The sequence below is a fragment of the Scyliorhinus canicula genome, chromosome 13 (genome assembly GCF_902713615.1).
Source record: "Scyliorhinus canicula chromosome 13, sScyCan1.1, whole genome shotgun sequence".
Taxonomy (NCBI): Eukaryota; Metazoa; Chordata; class Chondrichthyes; order Carcharhiniformes; family Scyliorhinidae; genus Scyliorhinus; species Scyliorhinus canicula.
Genome location: NC_052158.1, coordinates 18,228,217 through 18,249,016, shown reverse-complemented (window position 1 = coordinate 18,249,016; position 20,800 = coordinate 18,228,217). Strand labels below are relative to the sequence as shown.

Below are 20,800 nucleotides of genomic sequence, written 5' to 3'. Positions count from 1 at the left end.
GATGGTTTACATATGGAATAATGGATACCTGGGAGTGAGTTACAGACTGGAATCTAATTGAGGGGTTCAAATTGTATAAAAGTGAATAACGGATACCTGGGAGTGAGCTACAGACTGGCATCAAATCAAGGGGTTCAGATGGTTTATATATAGCATAATGGATACCTGGGAGTGAGTTACAGACTGGAATCTAATCGAGGGGTTTAGATGGTTTATATATAGAATAATGGATACCTGGGAGTGAGTTACAGACATGATTTATTTCATCAATCGATGGGATTGGCTTGAGAGAGAAAATAAGATATTTACACATTGTTATAATAATCTGCAATTTACAGACGGTCCCTTATATTGCAGTTCAGGGAGTAGCCCGCAGTGTACTTTGGAGCAGCAACATTTTATTCAGTAAAACTCTCTCTCTGACTGTGTGAGAAGCTCACTTACTCTCAATTACAAACACAGGGAAGTTTACACACAGCCTAAAGGACACTCTCCTACCTTCATGTGGAAAATCCCATCCTCTCGTTCTCTTTTACTGTGAAGACTGAGGTCCATTTGCTTCTGCAGAGTTTCCAATGATGTTTCTAACTTGTTCTGAGACAGAAAGGACAGAAATGGGTTTGTCAAAGGAAACAATCATTGTCGCCTTCTGGAGGGGTTTGCTGTGTTTAAATAGAGTGAGGCCAGTGAGGTAGAGAAGGAGATATTCTCAGGATTAATTACACTCAATAAACAAAGTAGAAGCTGTGGGTTAATTCTGTTTATTGCAATTATCCTCCTCCAGGTTAATTCCCCTCCTGAATCAATCCACTACTCGCTCCAACCTTCTCCCCTTACCTACACCGCCTCTCCTGCCCTTTCTTCCCCTCCCCACATTCTACAAACACTCTCTCCCTCCGTGACTTACACCCTGTCCCTCTTCCCCATCTACCTGTGCCAGGAGCAGTGATCCAGTACCTTGTATATCTGGGCTGCCACCTTTATTGGGATCACACTGTGCGTCTTATGAGCTCTGGACATCCCACACACCACACAGATCGCTTTGTGTTCATCTTTAAAGATGTCTCCGTCATCACCCCTCGCACCCTGCCCCTCCATGTCCCTACCCCACTCCCTCCTGTTCTCTCACCCTCCCCCTCCATGTCCCTATCCCACTCCTCCTGCCCTCCCCTCGCCCTCCCCATGTTCCTACCCCACTTGCTCCTGCCCTCACATCCTCCCCCTCCATGTCCCTACCCCACTCCCTCTGGCACTCTCCCCCTCCCTGTCCCTACCCCACTCCCTCTTGCCCTCCCCTCTTCCTCCCCACACTGTACAGCCCTCCCTCTATTCCTCACCTCTTCCCTGTCTCCTTTCGCCAGCAGCAGTAATCCAATACCTTGTATATGTGAACAGCCTCTTTGATATGTAAATCTTTGTGAGTTTGATGTTCTGAACTCCAGCAGTCAGCACAGATCGCTCTCTGCTCCACTTCACAGAAGAGTTTCAGCTTCTCCTCGTGTTCCTGACAGTAAAACTCCTCCTGTGGCTGTGTCACCTTCACCTCTCTGACCTTCTCCACGACGTTACTCAGGGTCCGAGCGGCCCTGACGTTCCTCTGGGTGAAGACCTGTCGACACTGGGGGCAGGAAACATCTCCCGGGACCTTCTGCCAACTCTGGGAGATGCAGGAGCTGCAGAAATGATGTCCACATTCCAGAAACACCGGGTGGGTGAATATCTCCAGACAGATGGGACAGGTTAGTTCCTGTGTGAGATCTGGAGATGCCATCTCAGTGCCCAGAGTCTCTCTCTCCTTCCCTGTTCCAGCTCTTTCACTGTCAATTCCTGTTCAGCTCTGCACTTCCTGGATTTCACTTCACGTGATCAGTGACACACTCAGTGTCAGCAACTTTGGAATTAAATCAAGCTGACCCCTTTATTGTGTCTGGAGTCTTTTTCACTTTTATAAAGTCAGATTTATAACATTATTTCTCTTCTCTCTCTACAAACCCACCCCTTGAAAACTCTCTCTCCCCTTTCCCGACCTCCCTCAACTCCCCCGTGTGAGGAACTCAGCAATGGCTCTTAGTTACAATCCAGACCATCCTTACAGCTGTTTCTGTTACTAACCTCCTGCCCCTCAACCCACTGACCAAACATCCCCCCTTCACCCCCACATCTTTCTCTAGTCTCTCTCCTCCCCCCCCCCAGTCCTTTCCAAATCCATCTTATCCATGAGCCCCTCCTTATCCTCTCTCCACCCTGTCACCATCTGACCCTCATTCTGACAAAAAACATCTTTTTGAACATGTCCACCCCCATCTCCTTCCTCCCCCTTGTTCTCCAAATTCCTGGAGAGTCTCTCTCCCTCCCAAATCCGGGTCCATCTTTTCCCCCCTCAATCCTGCCGGAACCTCTCTGGTCAGCTTCTGGACAGGAAGATGGAAAGTTGGTGCAGAGTTTCTGTAACTGGAGTGAACAGGGACAATGGTGTGTTGGAGCTGCTCATTTCTCAGATGCTGCACATTCTCTGCCTGTGGGGAGAAGCGTCTCGAAGAACAGATTCAGTCTCAAATATTGTTGTCTGATTGACGCTGTTGTCGAGTCCCTTTGGATGTTTTCCTGCATTGAAGGCGCTATATAAATGTAATTTGTTGTTGCCTCTGACTGAATCAAAGTGTTTGTGCTGGAAACTGTCCTGAGGGATGTCTCCAGTCCCAGTCAGAAACCCTGACACAAAGACACACACAGACCCTCACACACACAGACCCAGACACTGACACAGACACATGCAAACACAGACCATGACACACACACACACACAAAGTCACACACACAGACGCAGAGGCATCCACACACACAGATGCACACATCCTAGCTGGGCTGAGCTTCCATTTACTGGAGAGTGATGAAGGGACAGGCTCTGTCAGCTACCAGATCACATTTAGACATCAGGAGCTGGGACATTGACTGCCCAATAACATCTTTAAATTCCTGTTCACCTCCTGCTCCATCCACTTGTTAATCTTCTGTTAGTTTGAACAAACCGTGAAGCTGATTCTGCTATTGCCTCACCCACAGTTTGTGATCATCTCACAAGACATGTTACTGAGACAGTGATGCTCATTAATAGGATATTCGACTGGGGTGGCAGCACTCAATGGGAGACAGTGAATCAGCCTCTTGTTGAACACTCTGGACAATATCCCTTTCCATTGACTCCCACTGGGAGTCACTGTGAGTGTAAATGCTGCCATCGAACCCAGACTTTAAAATGTTGCTTCACCTGAAACAAGGGCCTCGTATCCATCCCCAAACCCAGTCAGAGTGAGTCCAGCACTGAACTGGTGGCAAGGACACACTCCCTCTATTTTACCCCCGTCCCCTGCCCTGTTCCCAGTGAACGGCAGTGACCTCCTCATTCTAATCCCTCTCTGGGTAAAGATGTTTCTCCTGAATTCCCTATTGGATTTCTCAGTGATTCCCATATCTGAGGGGATTCTGATCCCCAAATGGTGAGGATCATCGGTGGCCACGTTTGAGGAATTGTTCGTCGCGGGGGGGGGAATGTGTAAAATGGAAACATTTGTACAGATTGTAACATTGTGTGCTGGGGGAATGTTCCCCAGGTTGCTTGTTTTTGTATTATTGAATTTATTTGGAATAAAATACATTAAAATAAACATTCTCTGCTCCATCGATACACAAATCCTTCCGTTTTCCAATATTTACAAGTCTCTCAGCTTTTAAAAATATCCTGAGATCCTCATGTCAAAGTGGATAATTTTACAAAGGTGTTGGGTATTGAGCCCCTCCAGCCTGTTGCACCATTCAGTTAGCTCACAGCTGGTCTGTATCTGAACCACATGTACTCGCCTTGCTATTATAACCTGTGTGAAGAAGCACTTCCCGAAATACCCCCCTTGATCTCTCATCCTGACCCACACTTTCCCCATGCTGGCTGGAAGGTCTTTACATGGAGCAGCGCCGCCATCTGCTGGCAGTACTGTGAATGGCCACTTGCACTGTCAGCTGCCTTTCAGTTGGAGACCAGATTGAGTGAGGCCATAAATATAATAATAATAATCTTTATTATTGTCACAAGTAGGCTTACATTAACACTGCAATGAAGTTACCAAAGCCCCTAGTCGCCACATTCCGGCGCCTGTTCGGGTACACAGAGGAAGAATTCAGAATGTCCAAATTACCGAACAGCACGTCTTTCGGGACTTGTGGGAGGAAACCGGAGCACCCGGAGGAAACCCACACAGACAAAGGGAGAACGTGCAGACTCCACACAGACAGTGGCCCAAGCAGGGAATCGCACCTGGGACCCTGGAACTGTGTAGCAACAGTGCTAACCACTGTGCTACAGTGCTACCCACTATTCTATATATAAACCATCTGAACCCCTCGATTAGATTCCAGTCTGTAACTCACTCCCAGGTATCCATTATTCTATATATAAACCATCTGAACCCCTCGATTAGATTGCAGTCTGTAACTCACTCCCAGGTATCCATTATTCTATATATAAACCATCTGAACCCCTCGATTAGATTGCAGTCTGTAACTCACTCCCAGGTATCCATTATTCTATATATAAACCATCTGAACCCCTCAATTAGATTGCAGTCTGTAACTCACTCCCAGGTATCCATTATTCTATATATAAACCATCTGAACCCCTCGATTAGATTGCAGTCTGTAACTCACTCCCAGATATCCATTATTGTATATATAAACCATCTGAACCCCTCGATGAGATTCCAGTCTGTAACTCACTCCCAGAAATCCATTATTGTATATATAAACCATCTGAACCCCTCGATGAGATTCCAGTCTGTAATTCACTCCCAGGTATCCATTGTTCTATATATAAACCATCTGAACCCCTCAATTAGATTCCAGTCTGTAACTCACTCCCAGATATCCATTATTCTATATATAAACCATCTGAACCCCTCGATTAGATTCCAGTCTGTAACTCACTCCCAGGTATCCATTATTCTATATATAAACCATCTGAACCCCTCGATTAGATTCCAGTCTGTAACTCATCCGCGCGCAAGAGGCCAAATTCACCCAGCCCAGCGCCTCATTCCCCACTCCCCTATCTACCCCCAACTCCTCCTCCCATTTCTCCTTAATCCTCACCATGTGCATTCCCTCTGCTCCCCCCAATATGTCCCCAATCCTACCCTCCTCCTTCATGTCCGGAAGCAGCAGCCATTCCAATAGGGCGACTTCGGCAGCCTGGGGAACACTTTCCACACCTTCCGTGTGAAGCCCCTCACTTGGAAATACCTAAAATCACTCCCCCCTCGGGAGCTCTACCCTCTCCCGCAGCTCTTCCAGACTGGCGAACCTCTCCTCCAAATATAAATCCCTGGCCTTCATCAACCCCACCTCTCTCCACCTCCTGTACATGCCATCCGTCTCCCCCGGTTTGAATCCGTGGTTCACACACAACAGTATTAGCACCGACATCCCCTCCATCCTAAAGTGTCTCCTCAGCTGGTTCCACACCCTAACCGTGGACTGTACACCCGGGCTCTCCGTATATCCCCTCGGTGACAACGGTAGTGCCACCGTTACCATGGCCCTGAAGCTGGGCCCCCTACAGGACTCCTCCTCCATCCTAACCCATTCCGGCCTCTCTCCCTCCCACTATCACCTCACTTTCTCCGCATTCACCACCCAATCTGTGATGTCTCCTTTCCTGTTGACAGACTCTCTGCAGACACCCACAATCCAGTCAGTCTTGTTTCCAAGACCCACCTCCCAGTAGTGTCTCCCTGGTGTGAAACTCTGCGAGCTCAAAACATAATAGTAGCCATTAAATCTTTTCAGATGATCAGGGAGATCTTGCTCCTCATTTCCGTACCTCACATTAGTCAGATCCTGGGAAATTATGAGTTCATCGTGTGCTGTCTCCGGGTCCAGGGTGAGAGATGCTGGAACTGGAAGAGAACATGATTGGGAAGCTGTTACTGTGAGAAAAACAGGAGTGAATGACGGGACGTGTACAGACGGTGATGGGACATCACCACTTTCCTCAGCCCAGGAACTGTGGAAGCTCAGGGACAGAGTGTCTGAAGAAATTCCTCCCCATTCCCTCAGCTCCATTCACCCAGCACAGATCAGCATCAATTTACTGAGAATAAAGATCTCTCTCCAGTACAGGACCTCGGTTAAGACAAATTGTAGGAACTCGGTCAACGCCCTGTGTCCAGCCTGTTGTGACATTTTTTGGACAGTGTTGACACGTTTTTCAATGTGTGAATGGGATTGAACCATTAACTGTCTCACTGCCCTGTACACAACAGTCAAGGGGGAGTCTGGATGTGCGTTCATTTATTTTCAACGTGGAACCCTAAACGGAAACGTGAGCTCATCTAAATTCTGCTGCCCACAGTCATAACTTCCACCAAGACCCATACACCCATCACCAACCACCTTCCCCCCACCCCCCCCCCTCGTGATCCTCCTCACCTCCCCCGTTCCCAAGATCCCATTCTCACTGACCGTCATCGCCTTCTGACCCAGACATATCTCAAACGTAAATGTCTACAGGGCATTCCCCCCCAACCAGTATCTCTGTCTTCCTCCAGCCCTACACCCCTCTCCGAGATCTCAGCCAGGACAAGGGGGTGGGCTCTCCCCCTCCAGCCCTACACCCCCCTCCGAGATCTCAGTCAGGACAAGGGGGTGGGCTCTCCTCCTCCAGCCCTACACCCCCCTCCGAGATCTCAGTCAGGACAAGGGGGTGGGTTCTCCTCCTCCAGCCCTACACCCCCCTCCGAGATCTCAGTCAGGACAAGTGGGTGGGCTCTCCTCCTCCAGTCCTACACCCCCCTCCGAGATCTCAGCCAGGACAAGGGGGTTGTAGAGCTGGAAGGAGTGATCCTGGTGGAAAATTTACATCTAAATGACAGAGAAATAACTTCAATATCTCAATACACGGTTTTGCCCTTTAACCTCCTCGTATGTTCCCTAGTCTCCGTGGCAACAGGGGAACAGTCACCCTAACAGGCAGAAACATAGAAAATATACAGAATAACGAGGACAGTAGCAACATGGATATGAAACGGGGTGAATGACAGTTGTTGCTTGTTCAGACTGAAGATAGATATACATTGGTATTCAAATGGTTCTGACTTTCCTGATGTAAATTAATGACCTAAACCTTGATGCACAGGATATCATTTCACAATTAGCGGTGACAGGACAAGGAGAGAGAGTGGTTAATAAAGAATGCAGCATCTTAGGCTTTATTAACACAGAATAGAGTGACAAAGTTATATCTGTATAAACACTGGTTAACCCTCAACTCTGTTCTGGGCAACACACTTTGAGGGAGGATGTGAGGGCATTAGAGAGAGTGCAGGAAACATTCACCACAATGGTTCCTGGGAGGAGGAACTTCAGTTACGGACACAGATTGGAGAAGCTGAGGTGGTTTTACTGAGAGAAGAGAACCAGAGGACACAGAATTTAAATTGATTGACAAAAGAAGCCATATTAGCGTGAGGGAAAACCTTTTCACACAGCGAGTCTTTAGGATCAGGAATGTACTGTGGTGGAATCAGATTCAAATCACAGCTTTTATATGGAATTGAATCATTAACTGAAGAACTTAAATCTGCAGAACTACAGAGAAAAAGGTGAAGGAATGGCCCTGGGTGAGTTGATCTTGCAGTGAGCTAGCAGGAACACAATGGGAGGAATGGTCACTTCTCGTTTTGTAAACATTTTGGGATTCACAGAAAGAGGCAATTTCAGAGTAACATGTGAGATTCGGCTGAAAAAGAATTCTCCAGCCCAATCCCGGTTTCCAGTTTCTGCTCCGTAACTCTTTTGGTTACGGCACTTTCAGTGCAGATCTGATTACTTCATAAATGTTATGAGGGTTTCTGCCTCTATCAACCTTTCAGTCTGTGAGTCCTAGATCCAGACCACATTGTGTGTGAAAATAATCCCTTTAATCCTCCTCCCTCTCACCCTGTATCTATTATCCCTGATCAGGGACCCCGAGACAGTTGAACTCGGGGCTTCCTTTCCACTCTATCTGGACACTCCTAATTTTATACACCTCAATTAAATCTCCCCTCAGCCTCTTCTGATCCAATGAAAACAACCCAATCTATCCAATCATAACGCAGAACTCAAGTTCTCTGAACCAGCCAACACCCTCATTAATCTCCTCGGTAACCTCTCCAACACACTGACCAGAAAGATACAAAGTGCTCTAGCTGTAGACTAACTAGTGTTTAGTAAAGTTCCTACATTACCTCCCTGCTCTTATTTTCTATTCCGTGGTCAGTACAGGAAAATATCCGGTGTGCTATCATCACCACTTTATCCACCTGTCCTGAATCTGTGGAGATAAACTCAAATCTCCCTCTGTTCCTCCACACCTCTCACTATCTTACCACTTATTGTCTATTCCCTTGTCATATCTTACTTCTCCCAATACATTAACCTCACACTTCTCTGAACTGAATTCCATTCACAGCAAGGCAAAGTGCTGAGGGAGAGACAGAAGGTGAAGTCTGCCTAAGTTGGGAGTTCCTGTCCTTGGTCACAGAAGGGGACAGAGTGTAGTCATGGTAACTGGTATATGGAGTGAGGGGAAGTGTATCAGTGTTTTTTTAATATTATTTTTTATTAAGGGGCAAATTAGCCTCCCCTGCACATCTTTTAGGTTGTGGGGGCGAAACCCACACATACACGGGGAGAACGTGCAAACTCCACAGGGACAGTAACCCAGAGTCGGGATCGAACCTGGGACCTCGGTGCCGTGAGGCAGCAATGCTAACCACTGCGCCACCATGCTGCCCGAGTGTATCAGTGTTGACAACGGGACATGTGGGGACGAATCGGTGCTCAGTGTTGAGGTCTGGCAATGTCCCTTAGAAATGTCAAATTATCGTTAAATAAATGTTTTCTTATAACCTGGGGAGAGAAAAATACCCAACAACATACAGAGAACAACACCTGGTGTCATCCAGTGTTGGAGTAAAGCAGGAGGGAAAAGGGAGGGATAAACTTAAAACAATCATGATCACCAGAGAAAAAGTATCTGGAAAACTAATGGGATTAAAGGCTACTTGTCCCCTGGACCTAATGTCCTGCATCCCAGGAATTTAAAGGAGGGGCTGGAGAGAAAGTGGATGCATAGAACATAGAACACTACAGCGCAGTACGGGCCCTTCGGCCCTCGATGTTGCGCCGACCTGTGAAACCATCTGAAGCCTATCTGACCTACACTATTCCATTTTCATCCATATGTCTATCCAGTGACCACTTAAATGCCCTTAAAGTTGGTGAGTCTACTACTGTTGCAGGCAGGGCGTTCCACACCCCTACTACTCTCTGAGTAAAGAAACTGCCTCTGATATCTGTCCTATATCTATCACCCCTCAATTTAAAGCTATGTCCCCTTGTGTTGGTCATCACCATCTGAGGAAAGAGACTCTCACTCTCCACCCTATCTAACCCTCTGACTATCTTATATGTCTCTATTAAGTCACCTCTCAGCCTTCTCCTCTCTAACGAAAACAACCACACGTCCCTGAGCCTTTCCTCGTAAGACCTTCCCTCCATACCAGGCAACATCCTAGTAAATCTCCTCTGAACCCTTTCCAAAGCTTCCACATCCTTCCTATAATGTGGTGACCAGAACTGCACGCAGTACTCCAGGAGCGGCCGGACCAGAGTTATGTACAGCTGCAGCATGACCTTGTGGCTCCGAAACTCAATCCCCCTACTGATAAAGGCTAGCACACCATATGCCTTCTTAACAGCCCTATTAACCTGGGTGGCAACTTTCAGGGATTTATGTACCTGGATGCCAAGATCTCTCTGTTCATCTACACTACCAAGAACCTTGCCATTAGCCCAGTACTCTGCATTCCTGTTACTCTTTCCAAAGTGAACCACCTCACACTTTTCCGCATTAAACTCCATCTGCCACCTCTCAGCCCAGCTCTGCAGCTTATCTATGTCCCTCTGTATCCTATAACATCCTTCAGCACTATCCACAACTCCACCGACCTCCGTGTCATCTGCAAATTTACTAACCCATCCTTCTACACCCTCTTCCAGGTCATTTATAAAAATGACAAACAGCAGTGGCCCCAAAACAGATCCTTGCGGTACACCACTAGTAACTGAACTCCAGGATGAACATTTGCCATCAACCACCACCCTCTGTCTTCTGTCAGCTAGCCAATTACTGATCCAAACCGCTAAATCACCTTCAATTCCATACTTCCTTATTTTCTGCAATAGCCTACCGTGGGGAACCTTATCAAACGCCTTACTGAAATCCATATACACCACATCAACCGCTTTACCCTCATCCACCTGTTTGGTCACCTTCTGGGGCTGGTTTAGCTCACTGGGTTAAATCGCTGGCTTTTAAAGCAGACCAAGCAGGCCAGCAGCACGGTTCAATTCCTGTACCAGCCTCCCCGGACAGGCGCCGGAATGTGGCGACTAGGGGCTTTTCACAGTAACTTCATTGAAGTCTACTCGTGACAATAAGCGATTTTCATTTAATTTCTCAAAAAACTCAATAAGGTTTGTGAGGCATGACCTACCCTTCACAAAACCGTGTTGACTATCGCTAATCAACTTGTTCTTTTCAAGATGATTATAAACCCCATCTCTTATAACCTTTTCCAACATTTTACCCACAACCGAAGTAAGGCTCACAGGTCTATAATTACCAGGGTTGTCTCTACTTCCCTTCTTGAACAAGGGACAACATTTGCTCTCCTCCAATCTTCCGGCACTATTCCTGTCGACAAAGACGACATAAAGATCAAGGACAAAGGCTCTGCAATCTCCTCCCTGGCTTCCCAGAGAATCCTAGGATAAATCCCATCTGGCCCAGGGGACTTATCTATTTTAACATTTTCCAAAATTGCTAACACCTCCTCCTTGTGAACCTCAACTCCATCTAGCCTGGTCATCTGAACCCGAGTATTCTCCTCGACAACATTGTCTTTCTCCAGTGTAAACACTGACGAAAAATATCCATTTAACGCTTCCCCTATCTCCTCTGATTCCACACACAACTTTCCACTACTATCCTTGATTGGCGCTAATCTTACTCTAGTCATTCTTTTGTTCCTGATGTACCTATAGAAAGCCATAGGGTTTTCCTTGATCCTATCCGCCAACAACTTTTCGTGACCTCTCTTCGCTCTTCTTAACTCTCCCTTTAGGTCCTTCCTGGCTAACTTGTAACTCTCAAGTGCCCTAACTGAGCCTTCATGTCTCATCCTAACATAAGCCTTCTTCTGCCTCTTGACAAGTGCTTCAACTTCCTTAGTAAACCACGGTTCCCTTGCTCGACAACTTCCTCCCTGCCTGACAGGTACATACTTATCAAGGACACGCAGTAGCTGTTCCTTGAAAAAGCTCCACATTTCGATTGTACCCATCCCCTGCAGTTTCCTTCCCCATCCTATACATCCTAAATCTTGCCGAATAGCATCATAATTGCCTTTCCCCCAGCTATAATTCTTGCCTTGCGGTATATATCTATCCCTGCCTATTGCTAAAGTAAACATAACCGAATTGTAATCACTATCACCAAAGTGCTCACCTACATCTAAATCTAACACCTGGCCGGGTTCATTACCCAGTACCAAATCCAATGTGGCCTCTCCTCTTGTTGGCCTGTCTACATACTGTGTCAGAAAACCCTCCTGCACACACTGCACAAAAACTGACCCATCTATAGTACTCGAACTATAGTATTTCCAGTCAATATTTGGAAAGTTAAAGTCCCCCATAACAACTACCCTGTTACTCTCGCTCCTGTCGAGAATCATAGAACATAGAACGATACAGCGCAGTACAGGCCCTTCGGCCCTGGATGTTGCACCGACATGGAAAAAAACTAAAGGCCATCTAACCTACACTATGCCCTTATCATCCATATGCTTATCCAATAAACTTTTAAATGCCCTCAATGTTGGCGAATTCACTACTGTTGCAGGTAGGGCATTCCACGGCCTCACCACTCTTTGCGTAAAAAACCCACCTCTGACCTCTGTCCTATATCTATTACCCCTCAATTTAAGGCTATGTCCCCTCGTGCTAGCCACCTCCATCCGCGGGAGAAGGCTCTCGCTGTCCACCCTATCTAACCCTCTGATCATTTTGTATGCCTCTATTAAGTCACCTCTTAACCTTTTTCTCTCTAACGAAAACAACCTCAAGTCCATCAGCCTTTCCTCATAAGATTTTCCCTCCATACCAGGCAACATCCTGGTAAATCTCCTCTGCACCCGTTCCAAAGCTTCCACGTCCTTCCTATAATGAGGCGACCAGAACTGTACGCAATACTCCAAATGCGGCCGTACTAGAGTTTTGTACAACTGCAACATGACCTCATGGCTCCGGAACTCAATCCCTCTACCAATAAAGGCCATCACACCATAGGCCTTCTTCACAACCCTATCAACCTGGGTGGCAACTTTCAGGGATCTATGTACATGGACACCGAGATCCCTCTGCTCATCCACACTACCAAGCATTTTACCATTAGCCAAATATTCCGCATTCCTGTTATTCTTTCCAAAGTGAATCACCTCACACTTCTCCACATTAAACTCCATTTGCCACCTCTCAGCCCAGCTTTGCAGCTTATCTATGTCCCTCTGTAACCTGCAACATCCTTCCGCACTGTCTACAACTCCACCGACTTTAATGTCATCTGCAAATTTACTCACCCATCCTTCTGCGCCTTCCTCTAGGTCATTTATAAAAATGACAAACAGCAACGGCCCCAGAACAGATCCATGTGGTACGCCACTCGTAACTGAACTCCATTCTGAACATTTCCCATCAACTACCACTCTCTGTCTTCTTTCAACTAGCCAATTTCTGATCCACATCTCTAAATCACCCTCAATCCCCAGCCTCCGTATTTTCTGCAATAGCCGACCGTGGGGAACCTTATCAAACGCTTTACTGAAATCCATATACACCACATCAACTGCTCTACCCTCGTCTACCTGTTCAGTCACCTTCTCAAAGAACTCGATAAGGTTTGTGAGGCATGACCTACCCTTCACAAAACCATGCTGACTATCCCTAATCATATTATTCCTATCTAGATGATTATAAATCGTATCTTTTATAATCCTCTCCAAGACTTTACCCACCACAGACGTTAGGCTCACCGGCCTGTAGTTACCTGGGTTATCTCTACTCCCCTTCTTGAACAAAGGGACCACATTTGCTACCCTCCAATCCTCTGGCACTATTCCTGTAGCCAATGATGACATAAAAATCAAAGCCAAAGGCTCAGCAATCTCTTCCCTGGCTTCCCAGAGAATCCTAGGATAAATCCCATCAGGCCCCGGGGACTTATCTATTTTCACCTTGTCCAGAATTTCCAACACTTCTTCCCTACGCACCTCAATGCCATCTATTCTAATAGCCTGGGTCTCAGCATTCTCCTCCACAATATTATCTTTTTCCTGAGTGAATACTGACGAAAAGTATTCATTTAGTATCTCGCTTATCTCCTCAGCCTCCACACACAACTTCCCACCACTGTCCTTGACTGGCCCTACTCTTACCCTAGTCATTCTTGTATTCCTGACATACCTATAGAAAGCTTTTGGGTTTTCCTTGATCCTACCTGCCAAAGACTTCTCATGTCCCCTCCTTGCTCGTCTTAGCTCTCTCTTTAGATCCTTCCTCGCTTTCTTGTAACTATCAAGCGCCCCAACTGAAACTTCACGCCTCATCTTCACATAGGCCTCCTTCTTCCTCTTAACAAGAGATTCCACTTCTTTGGTAAACCACGGTTCCCTCGCTCGACCCCTTCCTCCCTGCCTGACTGGTACGTACTTATCAAGAACATGCAATAGCTGTTCCTTGAACAAGCTCCACATATCCAGTGTGCCCAACCCTTGCAGCCTACTCCAACCTACACATCCTAAGTCATGTCTAATGGCATCATAATTGCCCTTCCCCCAGCTATAACTCTTGCCCTGCGGGGTATACTTATCCCTTTCCATCACTAATGTAAAGGTCACCAAATTGTGGTCACTGTTTCCAAAGTGCTCACCTACCTCCAGATCTAACACCTGGCCTGGTTCATTACCCAAAACCAAATCCAATGTGGCCTCGCCTCTTGTTGGCCTGTCAACATATTGTGTCAGGAAACCCTCCTGCACACATTGTACAAAGAACGACCCATCTAATGTACTCGAACTATATCTTTTCCAGTCAATATTTGGAAAGTTAAAGTCTCCCATAACTAACTACCCTGTTACTTTCGCTCTTTTCCAGAATCATCTTCGCCATCCTTTCCTCTACATCCCTAGAACTATTAGGTGGCCTATAGAAAACTCCCAACAGGGTGACCTCTCCTATCCTGTTTCTAACCTCAGCCCATACTACCTCGGAAGAAGAGTCCCCATCTAGCATCCTTTCCGCCACCGTAATACTGTCCTTGACTAGCAGCGCCACATCTCCCCCTCTTTTGCCCCCCTTTCTGAGCTTATTAAAACACCTAAAGCCCGGAACCTGCAACAACCATTCCTGTCCCTGCTCTATCCATGTCTCTGAATGGCCACAACATCGAAGTCCCAGGTACCAACCCATGCTGCCAGTTCCCCTACCTTATTTCGTATACTCCTGGCATTGAAGTAGACACACTTCAAACTACCTACCTGAACACTGGCACCCTCCTGCGAAGTCAAATCTGTGCTCCTGACCTCTATACTCTCAATCTCCCGTACCCCAAAACTACAATCCAGGTTCCCATGCCCCTGCTGAATTAGTTAAAACCCCCCCATCTTTGCAAATCATCTTTGCAATCCTTTCCTCTACATCTCTGGAACTATTCGGAGGTCTATAGACAACTCCCAACAGGGTGACCTCTCCTCTCCTGTTCCTAACCTCGGCCCATACTACCTCAGTAGACGAGTCCTCAAACGTCCTTTCTACCGCCGTAATACTTTCCTTGATTAACAATGCCACCCGCCCACCCCCCTCTTTTACCATCCTGGAACCTGCAAAAACCATTCCTGTCCCTGCTCTACCCATGTTTCCGAAATCGCCACAACATCGAGATCCCAGGTACCAACCCATGCTGCAAGCTCACCCACCTTATTCCGGATACTCCTGGCGTTGAAGTAGACAAACTTCAAACCAGCGTCTTGCTTGCCGGTGCCCTCTTTTGAACTTTTAACCCTATCCCTGACCTCACTACTCTCAACATCCTGTACACTGGGACTACAATTTAGGTTCCCATCCCCCTGCTGAATTAGTTTAAACCCCCCCGAAGAGCACTAGCAAATCTCCCCCCCAGGATATTGGTACCCCTCTGGTTCAGGTGAAGACCATCCTGTTTGTAGAGGTCCCACCTACCCCAGAATGAGCCCCAATTATCCAGGAAACCAAAACCCTCCCTCCTGCACCATCCCTATAGCCACGTGTTCAACTCCTCTCTCTCCTTATTTCTCACTTTGCTAGCACGTGGCACGGGTAACAACCCAGAGATAACAACTCTGTTTGTTCTAGCTCTCAGCTTCCACCCTAGCTCCCTGAATTTCTGTCTCAAATCCCCATCTCTCTTCCTACCTATGTCGTTGGTACCTATGTGGACCACGACTTGGGGCTGCTCCCCCTCCCCCTTAAGGATCCCAAAAACATGATCAGAGACATCACGAACCCTGGCACCTGGGAGGCAACACACCAACCGTGAGTCTCTTTCGTTCCCACAGGACCTCCTGTCTGTTCCTCTAACTATGGAGTCCCCAATGACAAGTGCTCTGTTCCTCTTCTCCCTTCCCTTCTGAGCAACAGGGACAGACTCTGTGCCAGAGACCTGTGCCCCATTGCTTACCATTGGTAAGTCGTCCCCCGCAACAGTATCCAAAACGGTATACTTGTTATAGAGGGGAACTACCACAGGGGATCCCTGCACTGCCTGCCGGTTCCCTCTCTCTCCCCTGACGGTAACCCATCTACCTTCGTCTTTTACCTGAGGTGTGACTACCTCCCTATAACTCCTCTCAATAACCCCCTCCTCCTCCCGAATGATCCGAAGTTCATCCAGCTCCAGGTCCCTAACGCGGTTCTCGATGAGCTGGAGTTGAGTGCACTTCCCGCAGATGTAGTCAGCAGGGACACTCGAGGTGACCCTTTCCTCCCACATTCTGCATGAGGAACATTCAACTGCCCTAACCTCCATTCCCACTGAACTAACTTCCCAACTACTGAAAACAAAAAAACAAAAAAAACTTGTTAGTGTAGCATTCCGACGGTCAGAACTCTTTTTTTTGGTTAGAGGAGGAGGATGGGTGAGAGACTCGACGTAAGTAGTGTTTCGGGTAAAGGTGTCACTCGACACAACCCCTTCACAAACCACCTTCTACTTACGCTGACCGTACTGCACGTATGCAAATCTCCCCAGAACAGCCAATCAGAAGCTCTGCACTGCTGCCCTCTGCTGGATGCTTGCCTTCCCTTGAAATCCTCGGGTCACTTGCGCAAGCACATCTTCAACTTACGCTGACCGCACTGCACGTATGCAAATCTCCCCGGAACAGCCAATCAGAAGCTCTGCTCTGCTGCCCTCTGCTGGATGCTTGCCTTCCCTCGAACTCCACTGGTCATTTTCGCAGGTTCACCTTCAACTTACGCTGACCGCACTGCATGTATTCAAATCTCCCCAGAACAGCCAATCAGAAGCTCAGCTCTGCTGGATGCTTGCCTTCCCTCGAACTCCTCGGGTTACTTGTGCAGGTACACCTTCAACTTACGCTGACCGCACTGCACGTATGCCAATCTCCCCGGAAGAGCCAATCAGAAGCTCTACTCTGCTGCCCTCTGCTGGATGCTTGCGTTCGCTCTAACACCTTGGGTCACTTGCGCAGGTACAACTTCAAATTACGCGGACCGCTCTGCACGTATGCAAATCTCCCCGGAACAGCCAATCAGGAGCTCTGCTCTGCTGCCCTCTGCTGGATGCTTGCCTTCCCTCGAACTCCTCCGGTCACTTTCGCAGGTACACTTTCAACTTACGTTGACCGCACTGCACGTATGCAAATCTCCCCGGAACAGCCAATCAGAAGCGCTGCTCTGCTGCCCTCTGCTCTGCTTGCCTTCCCTCGAACTCCTCGGGTCACTTGCGCAGGTACACCTTCAACTTACGCTGACCGCACTGCACGTATGCAAATCTCCCCGGGGCAGCCAATCAGAAGCTCTGCTCTGCTGCCCTCTGCTTCCCTCTGCTGGATGCTTGCCTTCCCTCGAACTCATCGGTCACTTGTGCAGGTACACCTTCAACTTACGCTGACCGCACTGCACGTATTCAAATCTCTCCAGAACTGCGAATCAGAAGCTCTGCTCTGCTTCCCTCTGCTGGATGCTTGCCTTCCCTCGAACTCCTCTGGTCATTTTCGCAGGTACACTTTCAACTTACGCTGACCGTACTGCATGTATTCAAATCTCCCCGGAACAGCCAATCAGAAGCTCAGCTCTGCTGGATGCTTGCCTTCCCTCGAACTCCTCGGGTTACTTGCGCAGGTACACCTTCAACTTACGCTGACCGCACTGCACGTATGCAAATCTCCCCGGAACAGCCAATCAGAAGGTCTGCTCTGCTGCCCTCTGCTGGATGCTTGCCTTCCCTCGAACTCCTCCGGTCACTTTCGCAGGTACACTTTCAACTTACGTTGACCGCACTGCACGTATGCAAATATCCCCGGAACAGCCAATCAGAAGCGCTGCTCTGCTGCCCTCTGCTCTGCTAGCCTTCCCTCGAACTCCTCGGGTCACTTGCGCAGGTACACCTTCAACTTCCGCTGACAGCACTGCACGTATGCAAATCTCCCCAGAACAGCCAATCAGAAGCTCTGCTCTGCTGCCCTCTGCTGGATGCTTGCCTTCCCTCGAACTCCTCGGGACATTTGGGCAGGTACACCTTCAATTTACGCTGACCGCACTGCACGTATGCCAATCTCCCCGGAAGAGCCAATCAGAAGCTCTGCTCTGCTGCCCTCTGCTGGATGCTTGCGTTCGCTCTAACACCTTGGGTCACTTGCGCAGGTACAACTTCAAATTACGCTGACCGCTCTGCACGTATGCAAATATCCCCGGAACAGCCAGTCAGAAGCTCTGCTCTGCTGCCCTCTGCTGGATGCTTGCCTTCCCTCGAACACCTCAGGTCACTTGCGCAGGTGCACCTTCAACTTACGCTGACCACACTGCAGGTATGCAAATCTCCCTGAAACAGCCAATCAGAAGCTCTGCTGCCCTCTGCTGGATGCTTGCCTTCCCTCAAACTCTTCGGGTCACTTGCGCAGGTACACCTTCAATTTACGCTGACTGCACTGCACGTATGCAAATCTCCCCCAAACAGCCAATCAGAAGCTCTGCTCTGCTGGCCTCTGCTGGATGCTTGCCTTCCCTCAAACTCCCTCAGGTCACTTGCGCAGGTACACCTTCAACTTACGCTGACCGCACTGCATGTATGCAAACCTCCCCGGAACAGCCAGTCAGAAGCTCTGCTCTGCTACCCTCTGCTAGATGCTTGCCTTCCCTCGAACACCTCAGGTCACTTGCGCAGGTACACCTTCAACTTACACTGACCGCACTGCAGATATGCAAATCTCTCTGGAACAGCCAATCAGAAGCTCTGCTCTGCTGCCCTCTGCTGGCTGCTTGCCTTCCCTCTAACTCCTCGGGTCACTTGCGCAGGTACACCTTCAACTTACGCTGACCGCACTGCACGTATGCAAATCTCCCCGGAACAGCCAATCAGAAGCTCAGCTCTGCTGCCCTCTGCCGGATGCTTGTCTTCCCTCAAACTCCTCAGGTCACTTGCGCAGGTACATCTTCAACTTACGCTGACCACACTGCACGTATGTAAATCTCCTTGAAACAGCCAATCAGAAGCTCTGCTCTGCTGCCCTCTGCTGGATGCTTTCCTTCCCTCGAACTCCTCGGGTCACTTGCGCAGGTACACCTTCAACTTACGCTGACCGCACGTCTGCAAATCTCCCCAGAACAGCCAATCAGAAGCTCTGCTGCCCTCTGCTGGATGCTTGTCTTACCTCAAACTCCTTGGGTCACTTGCGCAGGTACACCTTCAACTTACGCTGACCGCACTGCACCTATGCACATCTCCCCGGAACAGCCAATCAGAAGCTCTGCTCTGCTGGGTGCTTGCCTGCCCTCAAAATCCTCGGGTCACTTGCGCAAGTGCAGCTTCAACTTACGCTGACCGCACTGCACATATTCAAATCTCCCCAGAACAGCCAATCAGAAGTTCTGCTCTACTGCCCTCTGCTAGATGCTTGCCTTCCCTCGAACTCCTCGGGTCACTTGCGCAGGTACACCTTCAACTTACGCTGACCGCACTGCTCGTATGCAATTCTCCCCGGAACAGCCAATCAGAAGGTCTGCTCTGCTGCCTTCTGCTGGATTGGTTGTAATCTTTCCAAATTCCCGAGATTACTGATCAGCAACTATTTATGATCAATATTCCTGATTGGATGAGGAAACCGAATATGCTGGAGCCAAATTTTCTGATGCCACAAAGTGAGATCGGGAAGTTGTGAGGTGGATACAAAGTGTCTGCGGAGGGATATAGACTGGTTAAGTGAGTGGGCAAAGATTTAGCAGATGGAGTATAATGTGGGAAAATGGGAGGTTGTCCACCTTGGCAGGAAGAATAGAAAAGCAGCAAATTATTTCAATAGAAAGAGACAGCAGAATGCTGCAGTACAGAGGGATCTGGGGGACCTTGTACATCAATCACTAAAAGTTAGTGTCCAGGTGCAGCAAGGAATGAGGAAAACAAATGGAATGTTGGGCTTTATTGGAAAAGGGATGGAGTGTAAAGTAGGGAAGACTTGCTCCAACTTTACAGGGGATTGGTGAGACTGCAGCTTGAGTACTGTGTTCAGATCTGATCTCCTTACATCAGGAGGTTATCTTATTGAAACATAACATTCTGAGGGGATTCCTTCACCAGGGTAGATACTGGGAGGAAGTTTGATCTCTGGGCCAATCACGGTGTAGGTGACACAGCATCAAATGAAGGGGCCTCTATTGAAGACAGAGATGAGGAGGAATTCCTTCTTGGAGAGGGATATTAGTCTTTGGAATTCTCTACCACAGAGAGCAGCAGAGGCTGGGTCATTGATTCATGACCGAGTTCCATAGATTGTTGATCAACAAGGGGGTGAAGGGTCATCTGGGACAGGCAGGAAAGTGGAGTAAAGGCCCCAATCAGATCAGACATGATCTGATCAAAAATCAGAGCAGGTTCACTGGGCTGGACCACTCCTGTTCTTATTCCTTCTGATCTTATGATCATTTCATCAGTGTGTCAAACCTCATTAATCACGTGGATAACAGCAGGGAGACAGTAATATACAGAGAATGATACCTGGTGAAATCACTGCTCTCATTTCCCTCCACACTTTGATATATTTGAATGGTTCACCAGCGATAGCCACAGGTAACTGAGTGGAGACAGTTCCAGGCTTGTGAAACACCATCTGACTCCTGTAAAAGCAGGTCTGGAAATCAGTGTGTGTTAGAGAGACAGCAGTGATCACATCACAAAACTGTTTCTTTTTTCTGCTTACCTCATCAACAGGTCTTGAATATCCTGATGGGAAAGAAACAGAATAGATATGATCGAGTCAGATTAAAGAGTTCCTGTTGCTGTAAATCCCGAGTAGAAATTATGAAGAGGGACAGAATCGATAGACCAAGATCTCCTGGCCCCCAAGTTAGCTGGGATTGTAAACTGTTTCATCTC

At 48.0% G+C, this 20,800-nt stretch overlaps 2 protein-coding genes across 7 annotated transcripts in view; both read right to left on the bottom strand.

Annotated features, from left to right (window-relative positions):
- Nucleotides 1–20,800, bottom strand: part of LOC119976501 — a 188,831-nt gene that overhangs the window by 87,628 nt on the left and 80,403 nt on the right. The window lies entirely within an intron of this gene.
- Nucleotides 1–20,800, bottom strand: part of LOC119976332 (zinc-binding protein A33-like) — a 31,464-nt gene that overhangs the window by 7,429 nt on the left and 3,235 nt on the right. Inside the window, exons 1-4 of one of the 6 annotated variants that reach the window (XM_038816794.1) lie at nucleotides 1,472–1,671; nucleotides 1,156–1,157; nucleotides 958–1,052; nucleotides 499–594 (exon numbers count right to left, since the gene is read on the bottom strand). In XM_038816794.1, coding sequence (XP_038672722.1) covers nucleotides 499–594; nucleotides 958–1,020 — 159 coding nt within the window. In that variant the 5' untranslated portion in view covers nucleotides 1,021–1,052; nucleotides 1,156–1,157; nucleotides 1,472–1,671. Of the gene's footprint in view, nucleotides 1–498; nucleotides 595–957; nucleotides 1,054–1,155; nucleotides 1,158–1,378; nucleotides 1,869–20,422; nucleotides 20,542–20,624; nucleotides 20,648–20,800 lie in introns of those variants that run through there. The other 5 variants (XM_038816788.1, XM_038816793.1, XM_038816790.1 and 2 more) reach the window with 5 other exon arrangements.